Here is a 23,292-nt window from a genome sequence, read left to right on the forward strand (position 1 = left end):
CTCTGAAAACCTTGCGCTGCCTGGGCCCTGTGCTCCTGAGTGGCCACAGTTATGTCTCCCACACCAGCTCTTGGCCCTTCGTCAAGGGTGACCGCTACACAGGGTGAGGTTTTGTCTTTCCTCCTAACCATGGGGAATGTCAGTGATGGCCCCCTGGAGCAGTCAACACCAGCAGATGCTCCCTTTGCTTTCTGTCTACTTTTATTGCATTGTTATCTTTTATGCACTGCCATTTTGGGAGAAATTGTCCCGTTATGGATGGAGGCTGTCAGAGCATTGAGACAATTTGCCTTCCCCCTTTGAAGCTATAATTTTTTATTCCATTTAAGGCACCGCTTTGTCCCCGAGAGCCTTCCTGCCTCGCTGTGTCTGCCTCGGACCCAGCCTTTTGCAGGCACTGGGGGTGTGCTGTGCATCCCGCCGTGCCTAGGAGAGAAAAGGGTGCTGGCAGGATCGCACCGTCAACTGGGTAATGACTGGGCCACAGAAATTCCTCTTGTTGTAGATGACTGAGGACGTGAAGATAAAGAATAATAGAAGTCAGAAAGGAGAAAAAGTAAGATAGGAGATTATGGGAACAAGAAGCTAGCAAGGAGAAAGAAAAAGCTGTCTTACCTTTGCAAATGGCCCCTTAAATATTACTAGTTGCATAAAGTTTTTCTTCTTGATCGTGTTTTGTTGCCCAGCTCCTCCCCTGTAGGCCAAAACCGACCTTGCCCTACGTCCCGTATGTCTCTGAGCCACACAGCGGCAAAACTTATTGATGCGAACTGGGTCCTCCGCTGTGACAAGGTGCCATATTTTTGACCAGCCTGTCAGTATCTGAGTGTGCGCGAGTGGTCTGTGTGTCTCTGCTGCTTGCGACTCAGGAAACAGTAATCTCCATCAAGGTAGCAATCCAGAGTCTTCTCATCGATAACGCTGATGAGAGCTGAGTGGATTAGCTGTAGGCGGCCTTGCTGCTGAATTTAGCCAGTGATAAACCTGAATTTGTTTCCAAAAAATACATAAAGAGTTGATGGGGCTTTACTCATGCGCTGGTGATAAAGGACAGTGGAAGAAACGTCAAGACTATTTGATGTATTTGTGCTTGCACAGGCGTTGCTACTGCTGTGTTTTTCCTCTGGTCTCCTAACTTTTCCATGGGGAATTCCCAGTTTTTGCAGTACTGTTAGTGGATCGGGAGCTTGGGGAAACCCAGGGGGTTTAGTGTTGGTAAGTGAAGGCTAAGAGAGGGATTTGATATCAGTGTTCCTAATAAAAGCAAAAGCATGATGAGCTGTGGCTTGTTGTACTGCAGTTTGTGTTGTGTCAGCTAGCTCTACGTCCCCGTAGGTATTTTCATGCTAGCACAGCTTTTCCTTTTTCACACCATCATCAGAATCTTACATTTTTTGTCACAGCCTTCATATTTTTTTCAGTCTGTTTTCCTTGTGTTGCGTGTGTTTTTGTTTGTATGTTTGTTTTATATAACCTGGTATTAATAAACTCTGAAACTACTGAAGAATGCTTGAGGGAAACTTGCCTTGGTTACAGGAGATCAGAAAACAGTGCAGAGGTGCCAGTTTGATCTGCCCAAACTATGGAAGCTGGGTGCTCTACCTTCCTTCACTACTTCGACATACTGAGTCAGTGTCCCCTGGAATAAATGTACCGAACGTGCTAACTTTTCCTTTTCCTTTGTTTTCTGTTCCAGGGTTTGAATATGGGCGCTGGGCAGCACGCTGTGACCACGGCAGAGATCCCCGACCACGCTCTTTACACAGTTGGAACATGCGTCCTGGTAATTGGCACTATCGGCATCCTGGGAAACCTCCTGGTTCTCTACGCCTTTTACAGGTACAGAAATTTTGTTTATGGTTCATTTGACATGCCTTGATCACGTGTGCCTGGGTGCAGATGTTCTGTGTTGAGTTCATCTTCGGATTAAATCTGCAGGCAAAGGTTGATGGCCTCAAATGTGGCGGGGAAAAAAAATGACACCCCCCCCCCATGCACATGGCTGATAACCTTGGTGTAAATTCCTCATCTTCTAAGGAATCAGTGAAGATGAGAAAGTAAACACATGGAGACTTTTTCTGTGAATAATTCTGCTGACAAGTTTAAAGAAAAGTTTAATACTTTTAATAATCAGAACAGTAGCCTCTCAATTGCAGACCTTTTTCCTTCACTCCCCCTGTAGAATTTATAGAATATTTTACCAAAACTGGCGCTCTTCCCCTCAGCCCGCACTGGGCTGCAAGGACCAAGGGAGCAATGTGGTGCATGCAGTGAGCTCGTGCCATCTGCCTATTCCCTGCTTCGGGCAGATCATAGGATTTCTGTCAGATTGTATGCTCTGTTGCCATCTGACAGTGTAACAGATAGCGGAAGCAACTGCAGCTAGCGTATGTAAATATCTCTGGGAAAAAAATTGCCTTTTATCTCATACTGTGATGCTGCCTTTCCAAATTCTTGTTGCTCACTGCTTATCATCATCATTCATTTTAGTGCAAAGAGTGTTTAGCATGCTAGAAACACCAGTGGGGTTGTGAACCAAATGTTAGCTTAATATTCTTAATTGTTTAAGCAAAATAAGTAAGTATCATTATTTTAAATAACTGGCTTTTAACATGAGAGAGAAGAGAAACTGAATTCCCAGCAATTGTAGATCCCTTTGTGACACTTGCAATACACTGCAGGCTCTACGCCTTTCTCAAAATTTGTTTGTTTTACGTAGTGTAATAAATTGTAAAAATGTAAATAAAATAAATGCATTAAATCAGTATAGGAGAAAACTCTCCTTAGGCAGAACAAGAGCACCTGCAAAGATATGAATTCTGCACCCCCTCCCACTCGGTCATCGCAAACAGCTGCAAGACCTGGGATTTCACTAGAATTGTGGAAGTGTTGAGATGGCTTTCTTTATCAATTTCTTTCTCAATGTCTCTTTATTCATAAAGAGGAAATAAACTCATGTAAATTTTGAATGTTGATGATTTGGTAGCATATCAGAGAAGCCTCAGTTGGTAGACCTTCTACACCTTCAAAGTAGAAAGGAGATTCTCAAGAGAGAAGAAATAATTTATTTGAAAATTTCGAGAATTACTGTATGAAGATATTTATAGAATCCTGCTTACTCCTTATGTCTCACAGAATGTGGGAAGTCATCTCTTTTTATGTTATGTATACCTGGCACTGTGAAAACTTCTGAATTCAAGCTCCAGTTATCAAAGCTCTTTACTTAGCCATGCAGCCAATCCAGCGTTTCACTTGGAGGGACTGGTAGTTTGGTGTTACACCTTCTCAGTATATCCATCCAAAGTGCCCGTTATATGGTAGATTTGGGTGAGCTGATCTCAAAAATTAATTTACCATGCCCCATGGAGCATAATATTTGATCAGAACAGCGAGGGAATATTCAACCCAATAACCCCAACTAAAAGTGAAAGCGAGTATCACTCTATCAGTATCTTTATTCCTCTTAGAGCCAAGGATGATCTCAAATACCATTTTTAAGCTTCCTAGGAGATTATAACTCCAGATATCCCTAAGAAGTGGGACTATGAGAGGGTGGTGAGATGTGGGGGTGGGGGGTGGGTGGGAACAGTGAAAAAATTGTTTGTTTTCCTTGGGCAAACTTTGTCTCGTTACTGACTGGCTACTGCTTTCAAACTGCCTGCGTGGCATTTAACGTTGCCGGTTTGTCAGCAGCTGATGTTTCTCTACTTGCTTATGTATGGAAAAAAGTGTTCTTTCAAATGCTCTGCTTGCCCTGTGGCACTTTGCAAAGACCGATTTAGTTACTGGTAGTGCGGTGACTCTTTAGGTCAGCAGTTATTAAAAGTTCACCAAAAGTTGTCCTTGGGCTCTGTAACCTGCTTCAGACCCTGACCTTGCGAAGCGCGGTGGGTACTTGGTGTTAGTGCTGTTAGAGGGAACCGGGGAAAGAGGGAGACTGCTCTTCTCTTGCACAAAATCGTATTTTTCAGGATAGCTGGAGCTCTTCTCTGTTTGAGGAGGAAATGATTCCTTTTATTCCCCTTGTCCTTGCCAGTCATCACTTTGAAATGACTCCATCTGAAGCTGTAGTAATTGGCTGATGGATGAAGTAAACAGTTGCAACCTGGAAAGTATTTGCTTATTTTAGTAAATAAAGTTAACCAGCTGTTCATTTTGTATATTCTAAATTGTCTATTTCTCTCTCTATTTTTAGCAACAAGAAGCTGAGGACGCCACAAAACTACTTCATAATGAATTTGGCTGTGAGCGACTTCCTGATGTGTGCTTCGCAGGCGCCCGTCTGCTTTGTCAACAGCTTGCACAAAGAGTGGATTCTTGGAGATATAGGTACTTTGCAACACTAATTGCTACCTCACTAGCTCTGCACTTTCTGCAACCCGTTTTAGCCATCGTGATCTTGGCTCGTGCTGTGGCGATGGCAGCACAGGATTCTTGAGCGACAACAGAGGATCTCAGCATGATCAGTCAACATAATGGCATAAGTACTTCGTGTTTTATAGGCTTGATTCCTTCATCTTCCATATTTTGGAATGAGAGGAGTCAAAATCAACAACTAATCATGTGACTTTTTAGCATGTCTAGGGCAGATACCATTGCTGGAGATGGGTAGAAAACTTTTCTTAAGTCATAAACTGTTTTCTTTCCTTATTCAGTTTAATAGGGAATTAAAATTTTTATTTTGAAATGTACATTGATATCCATTCGCATGCTTCTAGGAATCTCCGATTTAGCTAAGAGAATTAAATGATGAGAGTCAGTTGAGGGCTCCGTGCAAATTTGAGTTCCTTTCTTTCCAACTGCAAGAAAGAAAAGGAGATGCTCCAGTTACAGATCAAATACAAGAATAACACATTTTCAGAAGGCCTGATGCACTGTTTATTACTGCTTATCAGATCATCAGATGTAAATTTGCGTGAAGCAGTGGTAGTGTATTGGTGGAGCAAGTCCAGAGACAATGTATTATTTAGCAGCGTAGAAGGGGCTATTCATTAGGTTAAGGCTGTTAGTCCTGTTCATCCACTTAGATAAAATCAGGCCGCATCTTATTTGCCGATTGTAAATGATCGTGCTGCTGCAAATGAATCAATTGACTTAGGCTGAGTAGGATTTGGTCCATTATTTTGGGTTTCTTATAAAGACTTCGTAAGAAGATTGCTTTAAGGTTGAATTTAGTATTAGAAGTGTCTCCTGTTCCTGGTGGATTGTTGTCTGTAGCCATATGGCACGGCGCAAGATCTCAAGAAATGACTGATCGTTTGAAACAGATTTCCGAATCAAATGAGGTACAGTGTAACTCTGCAAGTTTTCGTCTGCTAGCGCAATGCCTGAATGCGGGGGGGGGGAATCTGTTTCAGGTTAAAACTGTAAGTTGAAAAAAAATGTTGTATTTAATAGGAGCGGGAGCTGTATTTTACAGTTGATGTTAGCCATTGGATTGAAACCACTTCTATGTTTTTAAGCCATATAAACCAAAGTCATTTTTGAAACATCCATTTGTCATTAGCTTACATATCTGCTGCAGCCAGTTAAGATCAATATATTGGGCAACAGTCCAGGAAAATGTAACTTTAATTAGCCTGGATTTTCTTTGAGGCAGTTTTCCATTGACAAAAGGTTCCTGGTTACAGCCCAGTGCAGAGTAGGATTTGTTTAATATATCCATCTGTATTTTATTAATATTTGGGGTTTTCCTAATAAACATTTATTAATTATGAAATTGTGAGGCTAAAAAAAATCTTCTAATGGGAGAGAAGTCCTGAGCCAGGAAAAAAAAAAGGAGGGAGATGAATCACTTCAGGCTGTGAGAGAAAACATGTGTCTGTTGTTTAAAGAAAAACCCTGACGTTCCCTTTTTCCGCTTCAGGTTGTGACTTGTACGCTTTCTGTGGGGCGCTCTTCGGGATAACCTCGATGATGACGTTATTGGCCATCTCCGTCGACCGCTACTTTGTGATCACTCGGCCCCTGCGGTCCATGCAGCGGACCTCGAAGAGACGCACCGCGCAGATCATCGCCCTCGTCTGGCTTTACTCGCTGGGGTGGAGCGTGGCCCCGCTGCTGGGGTGGAGTATGTCGGCCGCTCTCCTCCGGGCTATCGGGTCTAGCGTTCCCTGCTTTGTGTGCCGTGCCTTGCTCAGGATACGAAAAAACAAAGTTTTCGAAAAGCGCTTGAGCGGAGGCATAGCTACTGCGCGATGGTTTGCTGTCGTGCAATATATCTGCACCTACTGCAGTGAGATATCCTTTTTTTCCCCAGCTGTATTCGAGCAGACCAAACTGTGGCTAGACCATTAGGTGCGTCTGAGTCTAGCAGTCTGGACCTGCTCTCTGAGCACGCTCTTGCATTCTCAGACCATGCGTATAGTATGGCCAGCGTAGCTGATGAATCTGTATAATCTATGTATTTATATAATATGGCATTTATTTTAATTACTCAGGTGTTGAATCGGTAACTACGCAAGCTTTGGGCATAAGTGTAAATAATGTATTTCATGTATTTCATAGGTTCCTATGTGCCTGAGGGCTTGATGATATCATGTACGTGGGACTATGTAACCTACTCCCCTGCAAACAGAAGCTACACCATGATTTTATGTTGCTGTGTGTTTTTTATTCCCCTGGTGGTAATATTCCATTGCTATTTACTTATGTTCCTGGCCATAAGAAGTACTGGCAGGTAAGCAATGTAGCTGAAATATGTAAATCTCTCTTTTATTGCATTAGAAGATTTTCTCAGTTTCCTTAGCTGCAGATAGATCTGAACTGGAAATGAATCTGAACTGATTTAGGGAATAAAGTGGCAGATCATTAACACCCATAAATGGAGAAATATTCTGCCAATGTAATAATTGGAATAGATGTATGTATTTTGGAGTAGGGGAAGAAGTCTCAGGTGGTTCTAATCTTAGCCCTGACAGTGGTAATTAATAGCACATAGCACTTGGGTCATCACCTGCCTTTGACCTGATCTATAAACAAAATAGTCCTTATATTTTTGACAGTTCTATTTAACACAGACATCCCAGAAAACCTTGCGCTTTACTCAAGCGGATAAACAACTGCATACACAAAATCTGGTTATGCTTGTAAGGATGTACTTTTTTACAAGATCCTTGCTATATATTTGTAGGTTTGAAGTAAAAAAACAGCAGGTTGTTAGATGGATAAGGGGATTTGGGTTTGTTACTTTTTTTTTCCTCCTAATGAAGGCATTTGTTTTTCCTTGTAAGGAGGATCAAGCACCAGCTGAAGCTATAAGTGTTCCCACTGTGTCATCAGCTCTGATGGCTTTTCTCTCACCAAAATCTGTGCTTACTTTCAAGCACTCATTCAAGTCGTTTGGCTTCACAAGACTAAACCCCAGGTTTACTCAGCAGAGGTTCCTACAAAGATGCTTAGCTGTGTGCCCAAACTGAAGTTCTTACTGAATGACGTTTTGGCCTTGGTTTTGGGTTTTATTATGCTTTGTGTTTACATATTTGATGATAAGCAAAGATTGATCCTTAAGCCAGTGCTGCCCTCTTTGACCACAAAGCAGAGTGGCAACAAGATTTTTATATACCTTTCACTCGCTAACACAATGAACTTATTTTGCAGCTATGTTCACAGTGCACCAGGAAGCAATTTGTTACCTTGCTGACTGGTAATTACTGTCTTCAGCTGGAAATAGATCTTCATTAAAATAAAAACGCTGATTTGTAAAATCTGTTACTTCTGTGCTAAGTTCCTCTGAAAATATTCTTCTCTGGCCAGTAAACCTGCAAGAAAGTAAAACTGGTCCCCTAAGTGTTTGGGGCCAGATTTCTCAAAGTAGGCAGGCTAATCCAGTATGTTTTACCCAGGAAGCTGATACTTGTGAAGGTCAGTGGACATTTCTCCTTTTGAAAAGAGAAGCCATCAGATTTGATGTGTCATTTTGTGTCCGGCTCTGCCTTTGCTTGCTCTGCCCCTGAAAGCAGTGACGGGCAAGGGGGTGCCCATCGCTTCCCCTCCCAGCCTGAAATCCACCTTGCCAAGGCTTGCTTGAGGCTGCCTGTCCCGTAATCCCTAATCCCAAGGGTCCTCTGGCTCCATCCCACGGGCAAACCAAACTCAAACAAAACGTCTGAGGCCATCTGACTACAGTCTTTTCCATCTCCTAAATTTTTAAGCACCTGAGCACAAGACAGTAGCTAGAGCAGGGAAAGATGAAATCTGCTCCATTTTTCATGCTGCCGAGAACATGTTGCAAATGCTGCACCTGACTTTCTTCGCCCTCCTGCTGACATATCCGTGTTTTTCCCCCCACAGAGATGTTCAAAAGCTAGGGTCCTGCAGTCGGAAATCCCACCTCTCTCAGTCCATGAGGAATGAATGGAAACTGGCAAAAATTGCTTTTGTGGTCATCGTTGTATTTGTCTTATCCTGGTCTCCATATGCTTGTGTCACTTTGATTGCCTGGGCAGGGTAAGTGGAAGCATGATCCAAAGAACTTGGGTTTTATTGAAATATAAATGTGATTAGTGTTGTCATCTGCAAGAAACAGGTCTTCTTTTTAAAAGAATTTAAAATCGTTATTACAGGAGAGATGATACTGCGTTCCTTACTATATTCTTGTGGATGAATCCAGGAAAAGGGTTATTTGTTTATTTAAAATATTATGAACTTTTATCTGCATTTTTGATACACATAGTTTCCTCTCTCTCGTGACACTTTCTTTGTATGAATTCTGGTTTCACAGAAGAGTTACCTCTTTTCTTTTCTAACATCTGTTTTCTCAAGAATCTTCCTCCGTACGCTGCTACCTCTGAAAAAGGCCAGAAAAGAAAGTATATTCCCAAATCTTCACCCCTAAGCGCTTGTCCACCACCTTTTCCTCCAACTGTGCTCTCCTCCAAGGGGACCTGGTGTCAGTGCATGTTCCATACCACTGATATATTAATAATTATTATTATTCTGCAATTGCACATGCAATTGTGGGAGCTTGAAGTCAAAAAGGGGAATACTGGTCTCAAACCATTTCCAGTCCTCTCTTCCTTTCATAGTGTTTGGAGCTGAGTCACTGACACCCGTTACTGTGCAGCATGGAAGTTGCTGGTAAAAGGTTTTAGTTTTGAATCTGGTTTCTTATTGCCATTCCCTTTTCTTGGAAGGTCAAGAATGGACCATCCTGGATGACCCTTTTCCTGGATGATCACAGGTCACTATTTTTATTTATTTATTTATTTATTTATTTATTTCTGTCTAGCAGAGAAACAGGGAAGGTGATTCTGTGTGTCCTGGTCATATTCAGACAGATAACTAATGACATGCATGTCTTTCTGCTTCTCCAAATGAATGAAACCAAGTATACACTGACAAATACAAGTCTTCAGTCTGAGCAAGGAATGTATTTTAATGAATTAACTTTTCAGAGGTACTTCTTGACATGGGGCCACAGCACAGAAGCAGTCAAAAAAGAATAATGCATTTTGGTAACTTAGCATTAATCCATGGCATAGTTCTGTGTCATGTTTTTGCTTTGTTTTAGCCGCAGCAACATCTTAACGCCATATTCCAAATCTGTGCCAGCTGTTATTGCCAAAGCTTCTGCAATCTACAACCCCATCATATATGCAATAATTCACCCAAGATACAGGTACAGTAAACATATAGGTATGTGTATTACTGTAGATGCAGACGTTCTTTTTAAAATGAATGAATGAAGCATGTTCCCTCGACCTCGCCTCATGCAGCCTGTGCTCAGATCCGGGTGGTCTCACGCTGGAGTCTCTCCAGGATGTCCGAGTTGGTCATGCATGGTGGAGCCCACCCTGCACACAGTGCTCCAGATGTGCTGAGCTTTGGGAAAAGCTCTGTTGAAGCAAATAGCATTTTCATAGAAGTTCAGTGCAAAATAAGAGCTCTCAGAAGCCAGTCATCCACATAGCTTTCCCTAAAAATTAGAAGAAGTTTCCAAATGTAATTAAAAATATTGCTTTTTGGTTAGCAAATTTGCTAACTCTGGTCAGCAAGTATTTGCCTTGAAAAAATAAAGCTGATGGTTCTGAAATTCCCTATTTTGCTGAAAGATTTCTTTGGAAGGCTCAGTTTTCATATTTGTTTTATTTAGTAGTCTCCGGTAAATTTTAAGAGAACCTTTCCATTCTTCACCTTTTTCAAAAATACTAGCTTTGACTTTTTAAAAAGAAGTGTCAGACTGCAGCAGTATGGTTCAATGTGCAAAATGTAATGTTGACCACGTGTAGAACGCTTCAGTTTTTTTATACACAGGAAATATTTCTGAACCTTCGCAGAAAAATTATTCTACATTTTCATTCTGTGTATTATTATGGATATCAATTAGTAAATATTTTAAAATAGAAAACTGTGGCAGCCTATCATAAATTTTACTAATGAATTCTCATACACCATTCAATATCAAGAAGATGCATTTTCTATATTGAGTTTTCCAGTTTTATGGAAAAGGATTTTTGAGGGAGATGAAAATCAATATAATTGCTCTCATATCTGTAAGTGCTGTATATAGCCAATTGCATTATAGATCCATCAGTATAGACTTAGAGCATGCACTAATGCATATGAAATTTCTGAACATCATCATCACCTTGCTTTATCTTATAAATCTTCCTTTGAGAATCCTCTGAGTTTTGTGCTTTGCTGGCCAGGTCCTCCTTTTAAATCCCACTATACACCTCACTTACAGTTTAAGAAAAAAAAAAGTAGATGTTTTTAGATGTTTTTATGAATGGTTAGCTGACTTTTCTTTCCTTTTTATTTTCTTGCTAATTCTCTCACAGACAGGATATGAGTTTTGGAGTCAAAAGGTTTGAATTATGGTTTTTATCCAGCCTCTATTGGATTATAGTGAAGCAAGGGACAGAGTATAAAGATAATTGCCCACAGAGGTGAGATGATCAGAAAGGTAACAGCGAGTTGTACAAAGAGACGATTTCCATACAGCTGCACTGATGGGAAACGTATAACATCAGGTGAACAGAATGCAGAAAAGAATGATAATTTAATACCCTTTGAAAGATGGACCTCCAGAGAATCGGAAGTCTCCCTTTGCAGAAGGAAGTTCATTGTAGTCTCTGCTAATACCTCCTTTAGAGCCCTCCAGCATCTCCATAGAGACCAGTGGAGTCTTCCCCTGGTGGCAGAGGAAAAGCATGGGAAGGAAATGCCTTGCCCTTTGTAAAGGCCACCCATACCTGTTCCTGCTGCGTGAGTGACCGAAGCACTGCTCTCTGAGCTAGCCAGAGTCTAGAAACTGTTCCAGCTAAGGGTTTTTTTCTTTCTTTTTTTTTTTGGCACCATTTTATTTAGAAATGCCCTCCCAGCCTCAGCTGAGATGTGTTCAGGAACTGGCAAAGCAAGTGGCATCTGTTAAAACTTTTGAGATGCTCTGTTTCCAAAAATTCAGCAAGTCTTTTTTTTTCTTTTACTGTTTTTCCCCCTTCCCGAGGGAAGGGGCATAAATCCATTCTCTTCTCAGCCCTATCTCCAGCCTAGTATGGTCTCCGAAATATTTCCTTCACCTTTACAACTCGCAGCAGTATACTCAGAAGAAGCTATCCCTCCCACAGAAGCCACAGCTCAGAAAGAGCTTGCAATTTGTTATTGATGCTGTAAGTAATGTGTTTTTTGAAACCTTTTCAGTGGAAAATACATTATTATATAAAAGGAGATATTTTTCTAACAGAACTTATTTGGCATTTCTTTAGATTTGTGAGCAATTCTTTCAAAGCGTATCTTCTCCAAAGGGATGCTGCACTAAATCTGTCATGGTGCTAAACTGAAGGCAGTAGATGCCGCTAGATGGCAGGGTTAGTTGTCTGAATAAATTTTTTCTCGGCAGTGAAGTGGAAAGGCTGCTAAGTTATATTGCCTGAAACTATGATTTGGGAGTTGGAAAACACAGAGAGCTAATTGTTTTGAATGTCTGATGAATGAAAGCACAGTTGTAAAAACAGCTGAAGCTTCTTAGAAAGTTGGTGGAAATACACCTAAAATGGTGAAAATAGCTGTTTTGTATGAAAATATCTGCTATAGTAACTAACGCAGTTCTGCGTCCTCCAGAAACAGAGTCCGTCTTAGCTTTAGAAGATTATTGAGTATCTTAATTTAGGATGAAAAAAAGATTAGTCTCCAAAGGCTTGCAGGAGTTTAATGAGAAGATTTGCATGGCTGGCTGACACATTATGAACCTTTTTTCTTTTTTCTTTTCTTTTCTTTTGGGAGGGGGGATCCAAAGTTATTGTGTTCAGTGATTTCCATATGTTATTTTTCCAAGGTCAAGTGAGCGTTTTCCAAGCAGATGCTATACAGTGACCTGCTTCAGTGAATTTTTTTCTAGCAGCGTTGGCTTTTCCTTTTCTTAGAAAACTTAGAAAGCAAGACTGCATTAAGAAAAGGGCTTGTGCCACAACAGGATTTTTGAGACTGTCATAAAATATGATTTTTTTCTTACTTCCTAATGTTTATTTCCAGACATATCAACAAAAGAAGTGTTTGTGCAGTTGTTGAGGGCATTTTGCAGGCTTGGGAAGTCATTCAGGAAAAGAAGTAATGTTGTGTCACTTGTGATGAATCAAGCATGAAGTTAGAAAAATTAAAAAGTAGCTACAATTTATACTTTGCCAACAGTCAGCTGGTGAAAATATGTTGGCAGGACCAATTTTGCTTGAACAGTGAATAATGAATGCATGTGTAAAGATCAGGGTTTCTGAATCATTTCCAGATGTTTTAATCACCCACATTGTGTCTTTAAAATAATTTATCCAATGGTATCCATAATGGGCCTGAACAGACTGGCCCGTTATGGATACCACTGGATAAATTACTTTACTTACAAGAGTAAGGTGAGAGGGGTAGGGAGGAATTGCCATTTGGTATTGGATATACTGGATTAAATCAAAATTCCTTTTCAAATCTGTCTAAGAGGACCTAGAAATTGGGATGTGAAGAGTTCAGATAGAGATCAGACTGATTCAGTGCTACCAAGGCAGATTTGCTTTTTTTTTTTTGCACAGAGAATTGCTGTTGCACATCCTAACACCCTAACAAATCAAACAAAGTCTTTTTGTAGGGGTTTCCTTACTTCAAAGAAAAAAATAAATGTGACAGCGAAGTCACTGAAGACGTAATACTGATGTCTGTGCTAGCCCAGGGCTTTTAAGAACTGCTCTGGAAGTTTAGCTGTTGTACAGTATCCTGTTGTGTTCTTCCCCCTCACCAATAAAGAAAGAAGAAAACTTCTTTCCCTGATATGTATCACTAGACATAAAAAATGTGAGTAACTAAATAAGTAAGGAAAAATATGTGAAGTTTTATTTCATGAAATACAGTTCTGCGGAGTGGAGAAAGTTTACATTCCTTTAGCAAACGGTACGTGAGCTGCAGAGAACATTGCTTGGCTGTGTTAGAATTATTGCAGAAACTTCAGGTTTTGTAACCTTTCATAAATAGCAAATAGGAAAATTCTGCATCCCTGGGTTTCCAAATTGTCCCCCAGTGAATTACAGCTTTACCAAAATGATCTGTTCAAAACTATTCCATCATAAAAAAATGAATACATTACTTTGTGTAGTATTTTCTCAAAAAGTAATTTCCAATTACTAAATATTTGACTTTGGGTGACTTTATTTTTTTTCAGAGTATTATAGAAATATGATTAAATAAGCACCTCCATTTTATATCTGTTTTGTATTTTACTTGTATTGTATTAAAACTCCCTTCAAAATCCCTACTTTAGCCTCAGCCCGCAAAATGCCATTCAGCATTCCTCCCAAATATCAGTAAGATTGAAACTCCTGTCTCTCAAGACCTCAAAAATGGTCTTCATGTTGTCTCTGAAAGAGACGGTGCTTTTACCACATGATTTTGAAAGTCAAGTTGTCAGCGTGATATTATACAGTTTGTTGTTCTTCTCCTGTTTTCCTTCAGAAAAACCATCCACAATGCTGTTCCCTGCCTGCGGTTCCTAATACGGTTGTCGAAGAACGATCTCCTGAGAGGCTCCGTAAATGAATCATCGTTGTTCAGGGCCTCTCTCTCCAGTCACCATTCTTTTGCTCTCAGGACCAAAAGTACTTGCGTTTCATCGGTTTCCACTGGAGAAGCTGTAAGTCTTTTCTTGTTTCTGTGAAGGAAAGCGAGTATAATGTTTGTCTGACTCTCAAAATAAGTGACTCTGTAAATACCTACTCAGAGAATGGACGTTCCATATTGCCGACTATCTGCTACATAATTCAGTATTTGCAGGGGCTGGAGAATGGGAAAACCATCTCCCATCCAGACCTATCCAAACTTTTCTAACCTTTCTAATAACAACATTTCATTATTTTAAAGGCAGTCTACTTTTGTACAGCCAATTGTTTGATTTGTTTATCTGGATTTTAACCATGAAGAACGAAAGACTCCTGCATCTAGAGCTAGATGTTTTGTAAGCATCTTAAGTATCGTTAAGGCTGGAGGTCTGGATTAAATGTAGCGAAGAAGCAGTTGCCTGCAGCATGGAGTTTTTTTGTAGGAAAAAGCCACAGGATAGAAACTCAGAATGTGTAACGTTGTTTTGAGACACATTTGGAAAAATAGCTAAATGAGTCCCTTCTCTCTCTTACCTACAAAGCAGGATTAAATGGAAGCCAAGCCTCATAGCAGTAGGGTTACTGGAGTTAGGAATCAAAAGTAGAAATTTGTCATTCACAGTAAGGTGGTGTTCGGATACCATGCAATGGACAAGCTACTTGTAGATATCTGCTCTAGAAGTGGCAATCTCTGTCTATAGCTTCTCATAAAATACATCAAACATAAAGTTTCTTTAAAAATTAAAATAATAATTAGAAGAGTGAAAAGGCCTTTTAGCCTGGGCAAAGCCTTTTTTTAGACTACCATTATACAGACTGGTTTTGAGCCAGACTGAGTTAGATGTGTGTGATAGCACTCCTGCAAAGTATGACACCACTGTACCAAGCAGCACAGTGTGAGGATCCCCAAATTTGCTAGCCTAGGATGTTACAGTTTTCAGAGCACGGGGAGCATTTTCATGGTCATCTGATTGCCACTACACTAGGGCAAAAGATCTTAGCCTGATAGAAGAAGCAGAAGTGAGCATTTACTGAGCTATTCTCATGAATGACTCTTGTGTGTGCTCTGAAATGTTGCATTTGACTTGGCTCTGGAAGGTATTAAATGCACAAATAATTCTGTTGCAATGTAAATGAAAACAAAATAGTTTAGCCTGATGGTTTAATACCACTCACAGACCACTGATTACACAATGCTCCATTAGTGTATCTGCTGCGATAATTTCATAACCTGTAAAACTCTTGGATTATTCTTGAAATATGAGGTTAGTATATGGAACAGGCAGATACCCTGTCATCAAAAGGCGTATATTTTATGTGAGATTGTTTAACAGCCTGAGCAAACAAAGCACCCACACACATTTGTAACCCACTGGACTGCACAGCCCATGCAGTCCTGCTTACACTTCACTTGTGTTTAATTCACTGGTTGTAGACAGCATGGGCAGAGACATGGAAATGTGCTGGAATAGTTAAAAATGAGGAGGCTACTCATTTACTTATTTCTAATCTTTTTTTTGCCCCTTTCACCTTCTAACTTTCCCTGAGTTAAAGTTTATTCCTAAATTCCCCCCATTAATCATTCATTTGATATCAAATGAGGTGATTTTGGCAGAATCACACATGCTGATCCAAGAAGTTTTCTGTTCTTCTTTGTTGGTCGCTGTTTGGTTTTGGTTCATTCAGGTTGGCAGGTTACTGCCTGTGTTTGATTTGGTTTAGTGTTTAAAACACTCTGCCTTCAAGAGATGGGAAGATGTGGTTGTTAAGAGGTTTCAGCCTTTGGCACAACTTTTGCTCACAAGTCTCAAATGAAACAACTGCTGGTGGTGACGTGTCATTCAGGGCTGTGCTGAATCGACACAGCCAAGGGTAATTGTTCTTTGGGCAACTGACAGTCCAGTGCAGCTGTACAGATTTTAGATGAACCAGCAGCTGTTGAAATAAAAGCTCAGCTCAACGACTCTCACATGACAGCAACACAGAGTGAAATTTTGGAATGCTCCAATAAAGTATTGGCGGGGAGCAATGACACTGTAAAAGATGCAGCTGTTCCCACCAGCACTTTCCTGCATGTATATATGCATACATGTCCGTGCAGAGAGCCAAACATATTTCTAAGTTGCATAAAGTTATATTTACAGGTTAATTCTGTGAGGGAGGAGGAATAAAAAGAGGATAATACATAGATGTATGAACAAAGCAATGCAGTGGAATTACAAACTAGCTTCCCACTTGTGTGGAGCCTGCTCAAACCCCCTCTAAAAGCTGATGTGGAAAACAGTGGAATGACCTAATCATGGATACTCTTTCAGAAGGTCACCACAAAGCTAGACATGTCTGATGGCTTCTGCACAAGGTGATAAGCCTATAAATGGAATGGCATGATTGCAAGTCACGATCATGCTCCATCACGGGCACGCTATTGGAAAATTAGTGCAGAGCCTACCCATCGCCTCCCACGACACTGCTAATGACTTCTTCTCATTCTTCTAATGAGAAGAGCCAAGCCCATGGGGCTGGAGAAGCCCTGGGTGTGTGGGGGATCCGCCCGGGATGCACAAATAAGATTTTGGACCTGTGGGAGGCCTTTCTGAAGAGTGGCTGATGGCCAAGCAGAATACCCCTTAGATAATAGCTTAGATAGGATCCCATCTTTTTATCTCCAGGTGCCAGGTAGCTATAAGCATCGCAGAAGCAGTGAGAAAAAAAAGGGTGAATAGCATCCTGGTAAAAAGAGATGAAATCATTTTTCATGATCTCAAAGGGTTTTTGGCTCTCAGAAAAGTAGTCCCAGACAAGATTAAAAATCAGGTCTCTCCCCATGGGAAGTTTTGGGTATGAAACGTGTGTTTGAACAGCTTTAGCTTTCTGTTAGTAAGCTTCCTGGTCATCTTGCAGGTGAAAAAGAAAAGCTAGAGTCTGAGAACTTTCAGAATTTGTGAAAGAATGTAACTGTACAAAATCTTTCACCGTTTGTGTTTAGACCTGGAGTGATGTAGAGCTTAACCCTGTAGAGCCAGCTAATAAGCAACTACAGCCTCACCAAAGTCACTCTTTTTCAACAAGTGTGAGACAGGAGAAGAGGGACCTGCTCCCAAAAACCCACAGCTGCAATGCAGTAACTGCAGAAAAGGTAAGGAAAAGAATTACGTCTCCTCTGGGGAATCTCGGTTTTAGTGTCTAATCTTTCTACAGTAAGTTATCTCTGGAATAACAATTCAGTCTTTATACCCATCTGTTGCATATGTAGGCTTTGTTTATACTGATTCTGATGTCCTCTTCATCCCTGGTGTTATTTTTTTATTACTATTGAGAATGCTAGTAATGCCTTATTAACTTTTTTCACTGATGTGTTGCCTTGTTCTGGAAAGCCCGGGTCAGTCCACAGCTCTAAAGCTGCATTATAGCAGAGTCAGCAGGGCAAAATCGAAGAAGTTGACTTCTTTGTCTCTTTGCATGTTAATTTACCCCAGTTCTGGTCCCTCCCATCCTGACACTTGCACCCACATTGTGGCAGCCTCCATTTGTTACAAGTCAGGGCTGCAAAACAGAGTTAGGCGTGGTGGAAGCCACCCTTTTTCTTCTCTTCAGCGTACATTAAAATGTTTTATTTTTGTTGAGGGGGAAGACGAGAAAGAAACTCCCATTTCTCCCTCAGAGTAGGAGAGTCTGGCAGCTGCCACCCTTCTCTCCCTGAAAAAGGAGATGGTGAGTACTGAGTGTGTCTTCTGTTGGATGCATCACACCTATGGCCCAAACCACTGAGGTTTGGTGCCATGCTCTGAGAAGCATCCTTTTCCTTGAGGATGAGAGCAGTAGGTCACCTGCAAGTCAGTTTGTGCCAGTACTGTAATTTTAGTTTCAAAACCAGTATTTGTGTGGCTGACACAGCATCAAGCTTGTGTCAGAGCTGAATTTTCAAGAAAAGAAAGGCATAGGACTTACAAGACCCTGCCAGTGGCTAGGTTGACTAGCACCCGCTTCTTCATGCGGGTAGCATTGTGGCTGTGTGTGTATCCAAACAAATGTGCCTGAGGAGGCTACAGCATCTCCTGATGTTCGCTTTACTTCTTCCCAGCTCTGTGGTTAATTCTCCAGGGACAGCATGGTTTAAAACAAAAGCTGTTCTGGAAATTTCCAGTGATCTGATCATCCTGTTCCTGCATGCATCTGCCTCGTCTTCTGTCAGTGGTCTGCTTAAGATAAGGTCTGGTGAAGCCTTAGTCTTTTCCTTTAACTGTTATGAATAGTATTGATTGAAAGCAGGGACGCAGAGAGCACAGAAGTGATGGTGTGGTTGTGGAGGCGCGGGGTCCTACACCCCATTCCCATCAGGACAGGGTTGCCTGGACTGTCCGTTCTCGGGACAGCCTCCGCCCTTCCCCATAAGCTTTCTTCACGCAACGTGGCCCCGATTCTCACTTTGAGAGTGGCTGTTTTACAGCACCAATAAGCTCTGCTGTTGGCTTGGCTGTTGTCAGAGTCAGGGTATGAAACATTGAAGCTTGGTAAAGAGCTTGTGTTACACAGACTGCAAAAATCACTTTGCTGTGTTGTCACTCTTTCCCTTCTCACTCTGTCCTGGTAACACAATTACTACAGTCACATTCAAGTGAAACTTTTAGGTTTCACTACATGAAAGTCAAGGAGGGCAGCAATGAGAACTACAACAGCCTTCTATGACCGAGCAGCAATAAGTAGTTTTCCTTCTCTGAGGACAGAGAGGAAAGACAAAATTGGAAAATTTAAACCCAAGTATTACTGAGGGCTACACAACATGGTGTTTGATAGCATGAATTGGCCTATTTTGATTTGAACCAGCTTTAGGAAAGATTTTTGTGTCCATACCTCCAGACGACTTCTTGCTGGGAAAGGATTTGTAATGAGGCCTTGGCTTCAGATGTCATGGAAGATGATACAGGCTCATACCCTGTATTGTCTTGTACCTTCCATGGCCCAGCTGCTTGCTAACAAGTTGTGGCTTAGACCCCCCATCAACTACATCAGTAGCTCAATGTGTGGATTTAATGTCCAAGGTTGCAGATAAGTGGCAAAGATAAGAGATGATACCCAGATTCTGGAGAATCACCTCCTTTTAATCTAAGAGAGAAGAAGAAAATAACTCTGAGGTGGTCTTCGTAAGTGTTTAGTAATTAAGTATTTTAATATTCTGGAATTTAGTAACCACATAGCTCACAAGAAGGCTCAGACACTGTACTTAATCCTTGAAAGATGACTGCTATAATATAAAGATGCTATAATATAAAGATGACTGATATAATGTTATTTTGATAAATAACCTTTAAATGGAGTGCCTGCAATTTAAGATTATCAGCAGTGTTCACTGATGTGTAGAGTCTATTACATTGAATGTTGAAAACGTAGTTTGTTTTTCTCAATATTTTGAACAAGTATTCCTGTGCGGTGTGAAAGTTCTTTGTGTGTTAGTTAAATGCATAAATATTCATTCTACTAGAATGTTTATCTATCAAGATCAATAAGATTATTTCAATACCAGTCCACCCCTTTGCCCTTAAAAAAAAAAAAAAAAAAAAAAAAAGGTTTATTTTCAGATGCTTATTTTAGAGTTTTGATAGCATCACTGGATTGTCTATGACTGAATTCTGGTTATGGCATTTCCAAAAATGCTCACTTACAAAATTACAAGTTTGAACTCAGTCAAGGGTCATCTAACTTTTGGATTTAACAACATAAGATTCTTCTTTACCTAAAAGATTTTGTGCATTTCCTTTGTTTTCCTTTAAGTCTACCATCTCACCAACATCTAAAAACTTAACTTACCTGTAAGTTCCATTCACTGGTTAGCTGAAATCAAGACTCCTTAATGCACAGTACAGGCACACGTTTTTTAACACTGCTTTCAATGCTGTCAAGAAAAAAGCCTTGGTTTGGGGGCAAGTTGTGTGTCCTCAGGGATTAGTATCACTACGTGACCCACCAGGAACTGGCGGGTTTGCTGTTGCTCCGGATGAGCCCATATCACACTCTTATCCGCTTAGCCAGAGGAGTGTGGGTTTCATTCTGTCTTTGATTTGGAAGGACAAACTTTTCTCCTCTATCAGGTTTATTTAAACCACTTGTTTAGGGGCTATTCTATTGTGCTTCTGCCGGCTTGGTTTGTTTCAGCAGCTGGAGAAATCATTATGGATAGCTATTTGGAAATTATTCGTGCTTGTGGAGTAGAGCTGTGTCATGTTGCAGTATATACCATTATCTACTTAGAAACCTAGACTGAGAGGCACACCATCAAACTTGTCCCACCGTTTTCTTTATAAAAGCCAAGAAATGTGCTCAAGCATAAATTTCTTTGCAATCAGGGTATGTGGAATTAGTGCCTCTCCCTTTCTCACATCCGGGCATGATGTCCATATCCTTGTCACACCAAGGAAAACTCTGCTTCCTCCAGAAACTCCTTTTTTCAAGTTTTCTTGTTTCTTCATTGTTTCGTTAGCATGGTGAATAATGCAGTTTTTTTGGAGCAGCAGATCCCTTGGATAGTCCGGAGCACAGGGCCACCACAGAAACAACGGACCCTAACTTGATAAGTCTGATATTGCACAGGTCCTCCAAAGTTACCCTAGATTATGGTGCACTTGTGTGGTCTGAGGCGCAGCCTAGCTGTCCTCGTACATTGCTGGAAAACCTGCCTTTCCTGGCACTGAGGCACTTCACAGGCATTAATAGGAAAAGCATAACCTTGCAAAGAAATGTAGGGGTTTCTGTTGTGTGGGTTTTTTTGTTTGTTTTTTATCTCTTTCAAGTGTTGGGCAAGGGAGAATTTCTTTTCGGGGGAGTGCTTCTGGAGCAGGAAGAGGAGGGAGTATGGCAGAGGGTAGCCAAGTAAAACCATACTTGACACATGTAATAGTGTATTATGCCAGACTAATTGCAAAGACTGAGACTGTGACCTTTAAATCTACAAAAAATGAGCCTCCCCTCTCCGAGTTAAGGAACGGTTCAGCTTGTCAGTGTGAAGGCAATATCACAGGCCGGTGACTAGGAGGAGACATGGGCCCAGGAGCTCATGCTGGACTGGGAAGTGCTGCCAACTGTGGTCTAGCATTTTGAAAAGATGCTTCAGCACCAAATTCCCTTTAAATTAATGGGAATTATATACTTGGATGCTTCAAGGAGCCTAGAGCTGAATTAATATGGTTTATAGCTGCAATAGAAACATCTGCAGAGGATGAAAAATTTTACAAAAGTGTTACCTCAAGCTCTGGAGAGAGTCAGTGTAGCTAATTCATATACTTTACAAATATATTAATAGAGACAAATACAACTATAACTCTGGAAGATGTTTTTTTAAGAATCTCAGTACAGTTTAGTCTTACTCTGAGCTTTGTTAGGTTTCACTGAAAAATATGACGTAATGAAGTAAATACTGCATTTTACTTTTAATGTTGATTCTCCCCAGGGAGGAGGGACTTCTAACTTCTCTATATATCCGGCACAGTGATTTTTATGACCATAATTGTCATTTTCTAAAGAAAGCCAAAATTAACCACTCATGCTTTCAGCTGCCAGTATATTTAAATATTAGCTAAAACTTTGAAAGATTTCTTATGGATGTAGATGATGCTTTTTTTGCACACTTTGAAGAGAAGTTATGGCACATGAAAAGGTCACAGGGAAGTAGCCATCGGGACCAAATTTGAAAATTGTACATTTTTGGTTCAAGTTATGTGCTAGAAAAGAACTATCTGATAAGGTTTTTCAAAGAGTGTATAAGTGGTTTTTTTCATTTATTATATGCTTACCTATCCTTCCATCAGCATGTTTATGATGCTTCAGAAATATTAGTCTTGTTACACTGGACTGCTTTCCTATTTCTATGCAAGTCTGCAGTTAGGAATTGCTACTTTTTAGAGGCTTTTGATGGTGTTTGCATCTTTTTTAGTCTTGAGGTAAACTAAAATTGGCATTAAAGTTCTTCCAAAATAGGTAGATGGAAAATGGTGGCAAAGCAAAATCATGGTCACTGTTTTTCCTTACTTTGTTGATGGAAGTACTGTCCGACGTATGGATACAAAGCCACTGTCTAGCCTGAGGCAGTACCAGGAGGCAAATCAGGACACTGTTATAGAGATCCTTACTGAAGCTGTAAAGACGATGAAACTTTAAGAAAATGAAGTATGCAGTGTGCTAGAGTCTTATCTGAGATCTTTTCATTGAGAGAGAAAAAACAGTACGATTATCCAGTATACTGAGATGTATTAAAAACTGAAAAATGCTTTTTAAAACATAGAATGAGTCTGATACAGGAATAAGCTTTCTTTTTTTTTTTTCTTTAATCTCTGCTGATAATTGAGCATGTTTGGAGGTTTGGTTTGGTTTTCCCCGCACCCTCTCCCCCCTCCCCCTTCATTTAACATTCTACTTTCCAAGCTGCAGATATTAACGTGTTCATTTTCCTTCTTTCTGGTCAGTGCTTCAAGTCATTAGAAAATCTAACTGGTGACTTAAATAGCAGCTAGTGCTACTGAATATTTCAAATACTAGTTTCCATAGCCATATGCTGTATGAGCGTGCTAAAGCTTATATCTCTGCTCCAGATGTCGCTCTCCTCCAGCTGTTTGGAGAAGGTGGTGGGGCGATCAGTGCTACACAGCCCCTCTGAAACACTCGTGGCCAGTTCCCTAAAAGCAGCTTCTCTGCCTGTTGGTTTGAATAGCAGCAGTATCAGCAAAAGAAGAGATACAGGTACTTCACAAACGGAAACTCAGATTGATGGAGGCCTGGACTCTATCGTTAGCAATACCGTCCCTCGCATCATTATCGTTCCTACCTCTGAGACCAACCTGTTTCAAGAGGAACTGGAAAATGAAGAGGAAGAGCCTGAATTATTCCCCTTCAATGACAAAAAGAGCAATCTGCTGGACTTAGAAGGGCTGAGCTCTTCCACAGAATTCCTCGAAGCTGTTGAGAAATTTCTATCATAACATGTCGAAAGAAAACTTTCCAGTAATTGTTTTCTTGGCGTCTTCTCCACTTAATTATACCAAATAGCTGCAGCCTTGTAGGTTAGATCATCAGACTTTTTGTATGTTTATATGGCAGTCACTAGGCAGCCTTCAGATTTGTCTTTGTCCAGACGGGTCCAGGCACGGGAAGAGGCTCCCAGCTTGCACCGCAGGAAACGAGTAGATGCCAGGGCAGCACCCTGGCATCTGCAGCCACGCGTATCGATGCCAGC

The 23,292-nt window shown here is 40.8% G+C and overlaps 1 protein-coding gene across 1 annotated transcript; it reads left to right on the forward strand.

The window, feature by feature from the left end:
* The first annotated feature begins 1,705 nt into the window (after positions 1-1,705).
* Positions 1,706-23,038, forward strand: LOC106491928 (melanopsin-like). The gene is given in 10 exon segments (XM_067297084.1): positions 1,706-1,839; positions 4,196-4,329; positions 5,867-6,070; positions 6,508-6,679; positions 8,293-8,448; positions 9,512-9,619; positions 13,930-14,107; positions 15,251-15,337; positions 17,059-17,208; positions 22,652-23,038. Coding segments are annotated over 10 exon segments (1,710 nt in total).
* Positions 23,039-23,292: the final 254 nt, after the last annotated feature.

This window comes from Apteryx mantelli, chromosome 5 (genome assembly GCF_036417845.1).
Source record: "Apteryx mantelli isolate bAptMan1 chromosome 5, bAptMan1.hap1, whole genome shotgun sequence".
Taxonomy (NCBI): Eukaryota; Metazoa; Chordata; class Aves; order Apterygiformes; family Apterygidae; genus Apteryx; species Apteryx mantelli.